This window comes from Salvelinus fontinalis, chromosome 18 (assembly GCF_029448725.1).
Source record: "Salvelinus fontinalis isolate EN_2023a chromosome 18, ASM2944872v1, whole genome shotgun sequence".
In the NCBI taxonomy this organism is placed as follows: Eukaryota; Metazoa; Chordata; class Actinopteri; order Salmoniformes; family Salmonidae; genus Salvelinus; species Salvelinus fontinalis.
In genome coordinates this window covers 58,156,602-58,170,966 of record NC_074682.1, presented here as the reverse complement: position 1 = coordinate 58,170,966, position 14,365 = coordinate 58,156,602, and the positions used below count along the sequence as shown (strand labels likewise).

At 39.7% G+C, this 14,365-nt stretch overlaps 1 protein-coding gene across 1 annotated transcript in view; it reads left to right on the top strand.

The window, feature by feature from the left end:
• slc6a11b (solute carrier family 6 member 11b) overlaps positions 1-14,365 on the top strand; it is a 126,170-nt gene that overhangs the window by 61,948 nt on the left and 49,857 nt on the right. Inside the window, exon 7 of the mRNA XM_055869915.1 lies at positions 1,443-1,577. Coding sequence (XP_055725890.1) covers positions 1,443-1,577 — 135 coding nt within the window. The remainder of the gene's footprint in view (positions 1-1,442; positions 1,578-14,365) is intronic.

The following is a 14,365-nucleotide window of genomic DNA, read 5'->3' as shown; positions in this document are numbered from 1 at the left end:
GTTCCTATGTGACTGATACCTATAGATTATATATGATATGTTCCTATGTGACTGATACCTATAGATTACATATGATATGTTCCTATGTGACTGATACCTATAGATTACATATGATATGTTCCTATGTGACTGATGCCTATAGATTATGTGACTGATACCTATAGAGGATATATGATATGTTCCTATGTGAATGATACCTATAGATTACATATGATATGTTCCTATGTGACTGATACCTATAGATTATATATGATATGTTCCTATGTGACTGATGCCTATAGATTATGTGACTGATACCTATAGATTATATATGATATGTTCCTATGTGACTGATACCTATAGAGGATATATGATATGTTCCTATGTGAATGATACCTATAGATTACATATGATATGTTCCTATGTGACTGATGCCTATAGATTACGTGACTGATACCTATAGAGGATATATGATATGTTCCTATGTGAATGATACCTATAGATTACATATGATATGTTCCTATGTGACTGATGCCTATAGATTATGTGACTGATACCTATAGAGGATATATGATATGTTCCTATGTGACTGATACCTATATATGATATGTTCCTATGTGACTGATACCTATAGATTACATATGATATGTTCCTATGTGACTGATGCCTATAGATTATGTGACTGATACCTATAGATTATATATGATATGTTCCTATGTGACTGAAACCTATATATGATATGTTCCTATGTGACTGATACCTATAGATTACATATGATATGTTCCTAAGTGACTGATACCTATAGATTATGTGACTGATACCTATAGATTATATATGATATGTTCCTATGTGACTGATACCTATAGATTACATATGATATGTTCCTATGTGACTGATACCTATAGATTATATATGATATGTTCCTATGTGACTGAAACCTATATATGATATGTTCCTATGTGACTGATACCTATAGATTACATATGATATGTTCCTATGTGACTGAAACCTATATATGATATGTTCCTATGTGACTGATACCTATAGATTACATATGATATGTTCCTATGTGACTGAAACCTATATATGATATGTTTCTATGTGACTGATACCTATAGATTACATATGATATGTTCCTATGTGACTGATACCTATATATGATATGTTTCTATGTGACTGATACCTATAGATTATATATGATATGTTCCTATGTGACTGATACCTATAGATTATATATGATATGTTCCTATGTGACTGATACCTATACTTCCTGAATTGACTTCCTCCAATTCAAATTGACCTCAACCCTAGAATAATACTGTATGTTGTTCTCTTCACTACAGGTGGTGTATGCGATCTATGTATTACGTATGATATGTTTGTATGTGACGGTTACCTTCACCTATAGATTCTATTATATATTATGTAATATGATATGTTGTCGTGGTTCTGTCCATCTATAGGTGGTGTACGTAACTGCTACCTTCCCCTATGCCATGCTGTTGGTCCTGCTGATCCGAGGGGTGACTCTGCCGGGGGCGTGGGAAGGAATCAAGTTCTACCTGTACCCTGACATCTCCCGCCTCTCAGACCCACAGGTAGGTACCGCCGCTCGATTCAACGTTGCCGCCCGGGTTGCCCTTCTCTCTCAGCCACGAGCAGTTAGTGTCTCAGCAACTGTCACCTTCGATCCAACATGGCCTCCCTGTCGCCTTCTCCCTTAGCTGCTGTTACTCTCTCAATAACTGTCAACCTAGGTCTGCTCGATCCAACATGGCCTCCCTGTCGCCTTCTCCCTCAGCTGCTGTTACTCTCTCAATAACTGTCAACCTAGGTCTGCTCGATCCAACATGGCCTCCCTGTCGCCTTCTCCCTCAGCTGCTGTTACTCTCTCAACAACTGTCAACCTAGGTCTGCTCGATCCAACATGGCCTCCCTGTCGCCTTCTCCCTCAGCTGCTGTTACTCTCTCAATAACTGTCAACCTAGGTCTGCTCGATCCAACATGGCCTCCCGGTCGCCTTCTCCCTCAGCTGCTGTTACTCTCTCAATAACTGTCAACCTAGGTCTGCTCGATCCAACATGGCCTCCCGGTCGCCTTCTCCCTCAGCTGCTGTTACTCTCTCAATAACTGTCAACCTAGGTCTGCTCGATCCAACATGGCCTCCCGGTCGCCTTCTCTCTAAGCCATTAGCAGTTTGTCTCACAGCAACTGGCCGAATCTAAATGTGTACCCTGTTCCCTTTATAGTGCACTACTTTTGTACTAGCGTCTTGTCCAGGGGGTGTACTTTTACATCAAGCTGCCTCACCCTAGAGAAACAGGAGATTGGCTCCTGACCATATGGGCCGTTCTGGCTCCTGGCCCTATGGGCCGTTCTGGCCTCTGACCCTGTGGGCCGTCCTGTCTCGGATAAAACATACCTTTCTTTACATAATGTTGGGCCTTGCACCATAAACACTATACCCCTATACCCTATAACTCTATAACCCTATACCCCTATACCCCTATACCCCTATACCCCTATACCCTATACCCTATACCCCTATACCTATATACCCTATAACCATATACCCTATAACTCTATAACCCTATACGCCTATACCCCTATAACCCTATACCCTGTAACCCTATACCCTATAACCATATACCCTATACCCTATACCCTATACCCTATAACCATATACCCTATAACCATATACCCTATACCCTATACCCTATAACCATATACCCTATACCATATAACCCTATACCCCTATACCCTATAACCATATACCCTATAACCATATACCCTATACCCTATACCCTATAACCATATACCCTATACCCTATAACCATATACCCTATACCATATAACCCTATACCCCTATACCCTATAACCCTATACACTATACCATATAACCCTATACCCCTATAACCATATACCCTATAACCATATACCCTATACCCTATACCCTATAACCATATACCCTATAACCATATACCCCTATAACCATATACTCTATAATCATATACCCTATACCCTATAACTATATAACCCTATACCCTATAACCATATACCATATAACCATATACCCTATACCCTATACCCTATAACCATATAACCATATACCCTATACCCTATAACTATATAACCTTATACCCTATAACCATATACCCTATAACCCTATACCCTATAACCCTATACCATATAACCCTATAACCATATACCCTATAACCATATACCCTATAACCATATACCCTATAACCCTATACCATATACCCTATAACCATATACCCTATAACCATATACCCTATACCCTATAACCATATACCCTATACCCTATAACCCTATAACCCTATAACCCTATACCTCTATACCCCTATACCCTATAGACCTATACCCCTATACCCCTATACCCTATAACCATATACCCTATAACCCTATACCATATAACCCTATACCCCTATAACCATATACCCTATAACTCTATAACCCTATACCATATAAACCTATACCCCTATACCCTATAACCATATACCCTATAAACCTATAACCCTATAACCCATATAACCCTATACCCCTATACCCTTAAACCCTATAACTCTATAACCCATATAACCCTATACCCCTATAACCATATACCCTATAACCCTATACCATATAACCCTATACCCCTATAACCATATACCCTATAACTCTATAACCCTATACCATATAAACCTATACCCCTATACCCCTATACCCTATAACCATATACCCTATAGACCTATAACCCTATAACCCATATAACCCTATACCCCTATACCCTATACCCTATACCCCTATACCCCTACATCCCTATAACCCTATACCCCTACATCCCTATACCCTATAACCCTATACCCATATACCCCTATACCCCTATAACCCTATACCCTATACCCCTATAACCCTATACCCCTATAACCCTATACCCCTACATCCCTATACCCTATAACCCTATACCCATATACCCCTATACCCCTATAACCCTATACCCTATACCCCTATAACCCTATACCCTATACCCCTATAACCCTATACCCCTATACCCTATACCCTATAACCCTATACCCCTATAACCCTATAACCCTATACCCCTATACCCCTATACCGCTATACCCCTATAACCCTATACCCCTATAACCCTATACCCCTATAACCCTATACCCTATACCCCTATACCCCTATACCCTATACCCCTATACCCTATACCCCTATACCCCTATACCCCTATACCCCTATACCCTATACCCCTATACCCCTATAACCCTATACCCCTATACCCCTACATCCCTATACCCTATAACCCTATACCCCTATACCCTATAACCCTATACCCCTATACCCCTATACCCCTATAACCCTATACCCCTATACCCCTATACCCCTACATCCCTATACCCTATAACCCTATACCCCTATACCCCTATACCCCTATAAACCTACATCCCTATACCCTATAACCCTATACCCCTATACCCCTATAACCCTATACCCCTATAACCCTATACCCCTATACCCCTATACCCCTACATCCCTATACCCTATAACCCTATACCCCTATAACCCTATACCCTATACTCCTATAACCCTATACCCTATACCCCTATACTCCTATAACCCTATACCCCTATACCCCTATACTCCTATAACCCTATACCCTATAACCCTATACCATATAACACTATACCCCTATACCCCTATAACCCTATACCCTATACCCCTATACTCCTATAACCCTATACCCTATAACCCTATACCATATAACCCTATACCCCTATAACCCTTAACCATATACCATATAACCATATACCCTATAACTCTATAACCCTATACCATATAACCCTATACCATATAACCCTATACCCTATACACTATACCCCATACCCCTATACCCTATAACCATATACCCTATAACCATATACCCTATAACCATATACCCCATACCCTATACCCTATAACCCTATACCATATAACCCCATATCCCTATACCCTATAACCCTATAACCCTATAACCATATACCCTATAACCCTATACCCTATACCCCTATACCCTATAACCCTATAACCCTATAACCATATACCCTATAACCCTATACCCCATACCCCTATACCCTATAACCATATACCCTATAACCATATACCCTATAACCCTATACCCTATAACCATATACCCCATGCCCTATACCCTATAACCCTATACCATATAACCCTATAACCCTATACCCTATAACCCTATACCCTATAACCCTATACCCTATAACCCTATACCCCTATACCCTATAACCATATACCCTATTACCCTATTACCCTATACCCTATAACCCTATACCCTATAACCATATACCCCTATACCCTACATCCCTATACCCTATAACCATATACCCTATAACCCTATACCATATAACCCTATACCCCTGTACCCTATAACCATATACCCTATAACCATATACCCTATACCCTATAACCCTATACCCTATAACCATATACCCTATAACCCTATACTGCATAACCCTGTACCCTATAACCCTATACCCTATAACCCTATACCCTATAACCCTATACCCTATACCCTATACCCTATAACCTATAACCCTATACCCTATAACCCTATACCCTATAACCCTATACCCTATAACCATATACCCTATAACCCTATACCATATAACCCTATACCCCTATACCCTATAACCATATACCCTATAACCCTATACCATATAACCCTATACCATATAACCCTATACCCATATACCCTATAACCCTATACCCTATAACCCTATACCCTATAACCCTATACCATATACCCTATAACCATATACCCTATAACCCTATACCATATAACCCTATACCATATAACCCTATACCCATATACCCTATAACCCTATACCATATAACCCTATACCCATATACCCTATAACCCTATACCCTATAACCCTATACCCTATAACCCTATACCATATACCCTATAACCATATACCCTATAACCATATACCCTATAGCCCTATACCATATAACCCTATACCCCTATACCCTATAACCATATACCCTATAACCCTATACCATATAACCCTATACCATATAACCCTATACCCATATACCCTATAACCCTATACCCTATAACCCTGTACCCTATAACCCTATACCCTATAACCATATACCCTATAACCCTATACCATATACCCTATACCCCTATACCCTATAACCATATACACTATAACCCTATACCATATAACCCTATACCATATAACCCTATACCCATATACCCTATTACCCTATACCCTATAACCATATACCCTATAACCCTATACCATATAACCCTATACCCCTATACCCTATAACCATATACCCTATAACCCTATACCATATAACCCTATACCCTATAACCCTATGCCCTATAACCATATACCCTATAACCCTATACCCTATAACCCTATACCATATAACCCTATACCATATAACCCTATACCCCGATACCCTATAACCCTATACCCTATAACCCTATACTCTATAACCCTATACCCTATAACCCTATACCCTATACCCTATACCCCTATAACCCTATACCCTATAACCCTATACCCCTATACCCCTATAACCATATACCCTATACCCTATAACCATATACCCTATAACCCTATACCCTATACCCTATAACCCTATAACTCTATACCCCTATACCCTCTAACCCTATACCCCTATACCCTATAACCATATACCCTATAACCCTATACCATATAACCCTATACCCCTATAACCATATACCGTATAACCATATACCCTATAACCATATACCCTATAACTCTATAACCCTATACCATATAAACCTATACCCCTATACCCCTATACCCCTATACCCTATAACCATATACCCTATAACCATATACCATATAAACCTATAACCCTATATCCCTATACCCCAATACCCCTATACCCTTAAACCCTATAACTCTATAACCCATATAACCCTATACCCTGTAACCATATACCCTATAACCCTATACCCCTATAACCCTATACCCCTATACCCCTATAACCCTATACCCCTATACCCATATAACCCTATACCCCTATACCCCTATACCCCTATACCCCTACATCCCTATACCCTATAACCCTATACCCCTATAACCCTATACCCCTATACCCCTATAACCCTATACCCTATACCCCTATAACCCTTAACCATATACCCTATAACCCTATACCATATAACCCTATACCATATAACCCTATACCCTATACACTATACCCCTATAACCCTATACCCCTATACCCCTATAACCCTATACACTATAACCCTATAACCTATAACCCTATAACCCTATACCCTATACACTATACCCATATACCCTATACACTATACCCATATAACCCTATACCATATAACCCTATACACTATACCCCTATAACCTATACCCTATAACCTATACCCTATACCCTATAACCCTATAACCCTATACCCTATACACTATACCCATATACCCTATACCCTTTAACCGTATACCCTATACCCTATAACCATATACCCCTATGCCCTACATCCCTATACCCTATAACCATATACACTATTACCCTATACCATATAACCCTATACCCCTATACCCTATAACCATATACCCTATACCCTATAACCCTGTACCCTATAACCATATACCCTATAACCCTATACCGTATAACCCTATACCCTATATCCTATAACCCTATACCCTATACCCCTATAACCCTATACCCTATACCCCTATAACCCTATACCCCTATACCCTATAACCCTATACCCATATACCCCTATAACCCTATAACCCTATACCCCTATACCCCTATACCGCTATACCGCTATACCCCTATAACCCTATACCCCTATAACCCTATACCCCTATAACCCTATACCCTATACCCCTATACCCCTATACCCTATACCCCTATACCCTATAACCCTATACCCCTATACCCCTATAACCATATACCCTATACCCTATAACCATATACCCTATAACCCTATACCCTATACCCTATAACCCTATAACTCTATACCCCTATACCCTCTAACCCTATACCCCTATACCCTATAACCATATACCCTATAACCCTATACCATATAACCCTATACCCCTATAACCATATACCGTATAACCATATACCCTATAACCATATACCCTATAACTCTATAACCCTATACCATATAAACCTATACCCCTATACCCCTATACCCCTATACCCTATAACCATATACCCTATAACCATATACCATATAAACCTATAACCCTATATCCCTATACCCCTATACCCCTATACCCCTATACCCTTAAACCCTATAACTCTATAACCCATATAACCCTATACCCTGTAACCATATACCCTATAACCCTATAACCCTATACCCCTATAACCCTATATCCCTATACCCCTATACCCCTATACCCTTAAACCCTATAACTCTATAACCCATATAACCCTATACCCTGTAACCATATACCCTATAACCCTATACCCCTATACCCCTATACCCCTATACCCCTATACCCCTATAACCCTATACCCCTATACCCCTACATCCCTATACCCTATAACCCTATAACCCTATAACCCTATACCCCTATACCCATATAACCCTATACCCCTATACCCCTATACCCCTATACCCCTACATCCCTATACCCTATAACCCTATACCCCTATAACCCTATACCCCTATACCCCTATAACCCTATACCCTATACCCCTATAACCCTTAACCATGTACCCTATAACCCTATACCATATAACCCTATACCCTATACACTATACCCCTATAACCCTATACCCCTATACCCCTATAACCCTATACACTATAACCCTATAACCTATAACCCTATAACCCTATACCCTATACACTATACCCATATACCCTATACACTATACCCATATAACCCTATACCATATAACCCTATACACTATACCCCTATAACCTATACCCTATAACCTATACCCTATACCCTATAACCCTATAACCCTATACCCTATACACTATACCCATATACCCTATACCCTTTAACCGTATACCCTATACCCTATAACCATATACCCCTATGCCCTACATCCCTATACCCTATAACCATATACACTATTACCCTATACCATATAACCCTATACCCCTATACCCTATAACCATATACCCTATACCCTATAACCCTGTACCCTATAACCATATACCCTATAACCCTATACCGTATAACCCTATACCCTATACCCTATAACCCTATACCCTATACCCCTATAACCCTATACCCTATACCCCTATAACCCTATACCCCTATACCCTATAACCCTATACCCATATACCCCTATAACCCTATAACCCTATACCCCTATACCCCTATACCGCTATACCGCTATACCCCTATAACCCTATAACCCTATACCCCTATACCCCTATACCCTATACCCCTATACCCTATACCCCTATACCCCTATACCCCTATAAACCTATACCCCTATACCCCTATACCCTATACCCCTATACCCCTATAACCCTATACCCCTATACCCCTACATCCCTATACCCTATAACCCTATACCCCTATACCCCTATACCCCTATAACCCTATACCCCTATACCCCTATACCCCTACATCCCTATACCCTATAACCCTATACCCCTATACCCCTATACCCCTATAACCCTATACCCTATACTCCTATAACCCTATACCCCTATACCCCTATACCCCTATACCCCTATACCCCTACATCCCTATACCCTATAACCCTATACCCCTATACCCCTATAACCCTATACCCCTATACCCCTATAACCCTATACCCCTATACCCCTACATCCCTATACCCTATAACCCTATACCCCTATAACCCTATACCCTATACTCCTATAACCCTATACCCTATACACTATACCCCTATACCCCTATAACCCTATACCCTATACCCCTATACTCCTATAACCCTATACCCTATAACCCTATACCATATAACCCTCTACCCCTATAACCCTTAACCATATACCATATAACCATATACCCTATAACTCTATAACCCTATACCATATAACCCTATACCATATAACCCTATACCCTATACACTATACCCCTATAACATATACCCTATAACCCTATACCCTATACCCTATACCCTATAACCCTATAACCCTATACCCTATACACTATACCCATATACCCTATACCCTTTAACCCTATACCCTATAACCCTATACCATATAACCCTATACCATATAACCCCATACCCCTATAACCTATAACCCTATAACCCTATAACCATATACCCTATAACCCTATACCCTATAACCCTATACCCTATAACCATATACCCTATAACCATATACCCTATAACACTATACCCCATACCCCTATACCCTATAACCATATACCCTATAACCATATACCCTATAACCATATACCCCATACCCTATACCCTATAACCCTATACCATATAACCCCATATCCCTATACCCTATAACCCTATAACCCTATAACCATATACCCTATAACCCTATACCCTATACCCCTATACCCTATAACCCTATAACCCTATAACCATATACCCTATAACCCTATACCCCATACCCCTATACCCTATAACCATATACCCTATAACCATATACCCTATAACCCTATACCCTATAACCATATACCCCATGCCCTATACCCTATAACCCTATACCATATAACCCTATAACCCTATACCCTATAACCCTATACCCTATAACCCTATACCCTATAACCCTATACCCCTATACCCTATAACCATATACCCTATTACCCTATTACCCTATACCCTATAACCCTATACCCTATAACCATATACCCCTATACCCTACATCCCTATACCCTATAACCATATACCCTATAACCCTATACCATATAACCCTATACCCCTGTACCCTATAACCATATACCCTATAACCATATACCCTATACCCTATAACCCTATACCCTATAACCATATACCCTATAACCCTATACTGCATAACCCTGTACCCTATAACCCCATACCCTATAACCCTATACCCTATAACCCTATACCCTATACCCTATACCCTATAACCTATAACCCTATACCCTATAACCCTATACCCTATAACCCTATACCCTATAACCATATACCCTATAACCCTATACCATATAACCCTATACCCCTATACCCTATAACCATATACCCTATAACCCTATACCATATAACCCTATACCATATAACCCTATACCCATATACCCTATAACCCTATACCCTATAACCCTATACCCTATAACCCTATACCATATACCCTATAACCATATACCCTATAACCCTATACCATATAACCCTATACCATATAACCCTATACCATATAACCCTATACCCATATACCCTATAACCCTATACCATATAACCCTATACCCATATACCCTATAACCCTATACCCTATAACCCTATACCCTATAACCCTATACCATATACCCTATAACCATATACCCTATAACCATATACCCTATAACCCTATACCATATAACCCTATACCCCTATACCCTATAACCATATACCCTATAACCCTATACCATATAACCCTATACCATATAACCCTATACCCATATACCCTATAACCCTATACCCTATAACCCTGTACCCTATAACCCTATACCCTATAACCATATACCCTATAACCCTATACCATATAACCCTATACCCCTATACCCTATAACCATATACACTATAACCCTATACCATATAACCCTATACCATATAACCCTATACCCATATACCCTATTACCCTATACCCTATAACCATATACCCTATAACCCTATACCATATAACCCTATACCCCTATACCCTATAACCATATACCCTATAACCCTATACCATATAACCCTATACCCTATAACCCTATGCCCTATAACCATATACCCTATAACCCTATACCATATAACCCTATACCATATAACCCTATACCCCGATACCCTATAACCCTATACCCTATAACCCTATACTCTATAACCCTATACCCTATAACCCTATACCCTATACCCTATACCCCTATAACCCTATACCCTATAACCCTATACCCCTATACCCCTATAACCATATACCCTATACCCTATAACCATATACCCTATAACCCTATACCCTATACCCTATAACCCTATAACTCTATACCCCTATACCCTCTAACCCTATACCCCTATACCCTCTAACCCTATACCCCTATACCCTATAACCATATACCCTATAACCCTATACCATATAACCCTATACCCCTATAACCATATACCGTATAACCATATACCCTATAACCATATACCCTAATACTCTATAACCCTATACCATATAAACCTATACCCCTATACCCCTATACCCCTATACCCTATAACCATATACCCTATAACCATATACCATATAAACCTATAACCCTATATCCCTATACCCCTATACCCCTATACCCTTAAACCCTATAACTCTATAACCCATATAACCCTATACCCTGTAACCATATACCCTATAACCCTATATCCCTATACCCTATAACCCTATACCCCTATAACCCTATACCCCTATACCCCTATAACCCTATACCCCTATACCCCTATACCCCTATACCCATATACCCCTATACCCCTATACCCCTATACCCCTATACCCCTACATCCCTATACCCTATAACCCTATACCCCTATACCCCTATACCCCTATACCCCTACATCCCTATACCCTATAACCCTATACCCCTATATCCCTATACCCCTATACCCCTATAACCCTATACCCTATACCCCTATAACCCTTAACCATATACCCTATAACCCTATACCATATAACCCTATTCCATATAACCCTATACCCTATACACTATACCCCTATAACCCTATACCCCTATACCCCTATAACCCTATACCCTATACCCCTATAACCCTTAACCATATACCATATAACTCTATTACCCTATACCATATAACCCTATAACCCTATACACTATAACCCTATAACCTATAACCCTATAACCCTATACCCTATACACTATACCCATATACCCTATACACTATACCCATATAACCCTATACCATATAACCCTATACACTATACCCCTATAACCTATACCCTATAACCTATACCCTATACCCTATAACCCTATAACCCTATACCCTATACACTATACCCATATACCCTATACCCTTTAACCGTATACCCTATACCCTATAACCATATACCCCTATGCCCTACATCCCTATACCCTATAACCATATACACTATTACCCTATACCATATAACCCTATACCCCTATACCCTATAACCATATACCCTATACCCTATAACCCTGTACCCTATAACCATATACCCTATAACCCTATACCGTATAACCCTATACCCTATACCCTATAACCCTATACCCTATAACCCTATACCCTATACCCTATAACCCTATACCCTATAACCCTATACCCTATAACCCTATACCCTATAACCCTATACCCTATACCCTATAACCCTATACCCTATAACCCTATACCCTATAAACCTATACCATATAACCCTATACCCCTATACCCTATAACCATATACCCTATAACCCTATACCATATAACCCTATACCATATAACCCTATACCCCTATACCCTATAACCCTATACCCTATAACCCTATACCCTATAACCATATACCCTATAACCCTATACCCTATAACCCTATACCATATAACCCTATACCATATAACCCTATACCCCAATACCCTATACCCTATAACCCTATACCATATAACCCTATACCCTATAAACCTATACCCTATACCCCTGTACCCTATAACCCTATACCCCTATACCCCTATAACCCTATACCCTATAACCCTATACCCTATACCCTATAACCCTATACCCTATAACCATATACCCTATACCCTATAACCCTATAACCCTATACCCTATACACTATACCCATATACCCTATACCCTTTAACCGTATACCCTATACCCTATAACCATATACCCCTATGCCCTACATCCCTATACCCTATAACCATATACACTATTACCCTATACCATATAACCCTATACCCCTATACCCTATAACCATATACCCTATACCCTATAACCCTGTACCCTATAACCATATACCCTATAACCCTATACCGTATAACCCTATACCCTATACCCTATAACCCTATACCCTATAACCCTATACCCTATACCCTATAACCCTATACCCTATAACCCTATACCCTATAACCCTATACCATATAACCCTATACCCTATACCCTATAACCCTATACCCTATAACCCTATACCCTATAAACCTATACCATATAACCCTATACCCCTATACCCTATAACCATATACCCTATAACCCTATACCATATAACCCTATACCATATAACCCTATACCCCTATACCCTATAACCCTATAC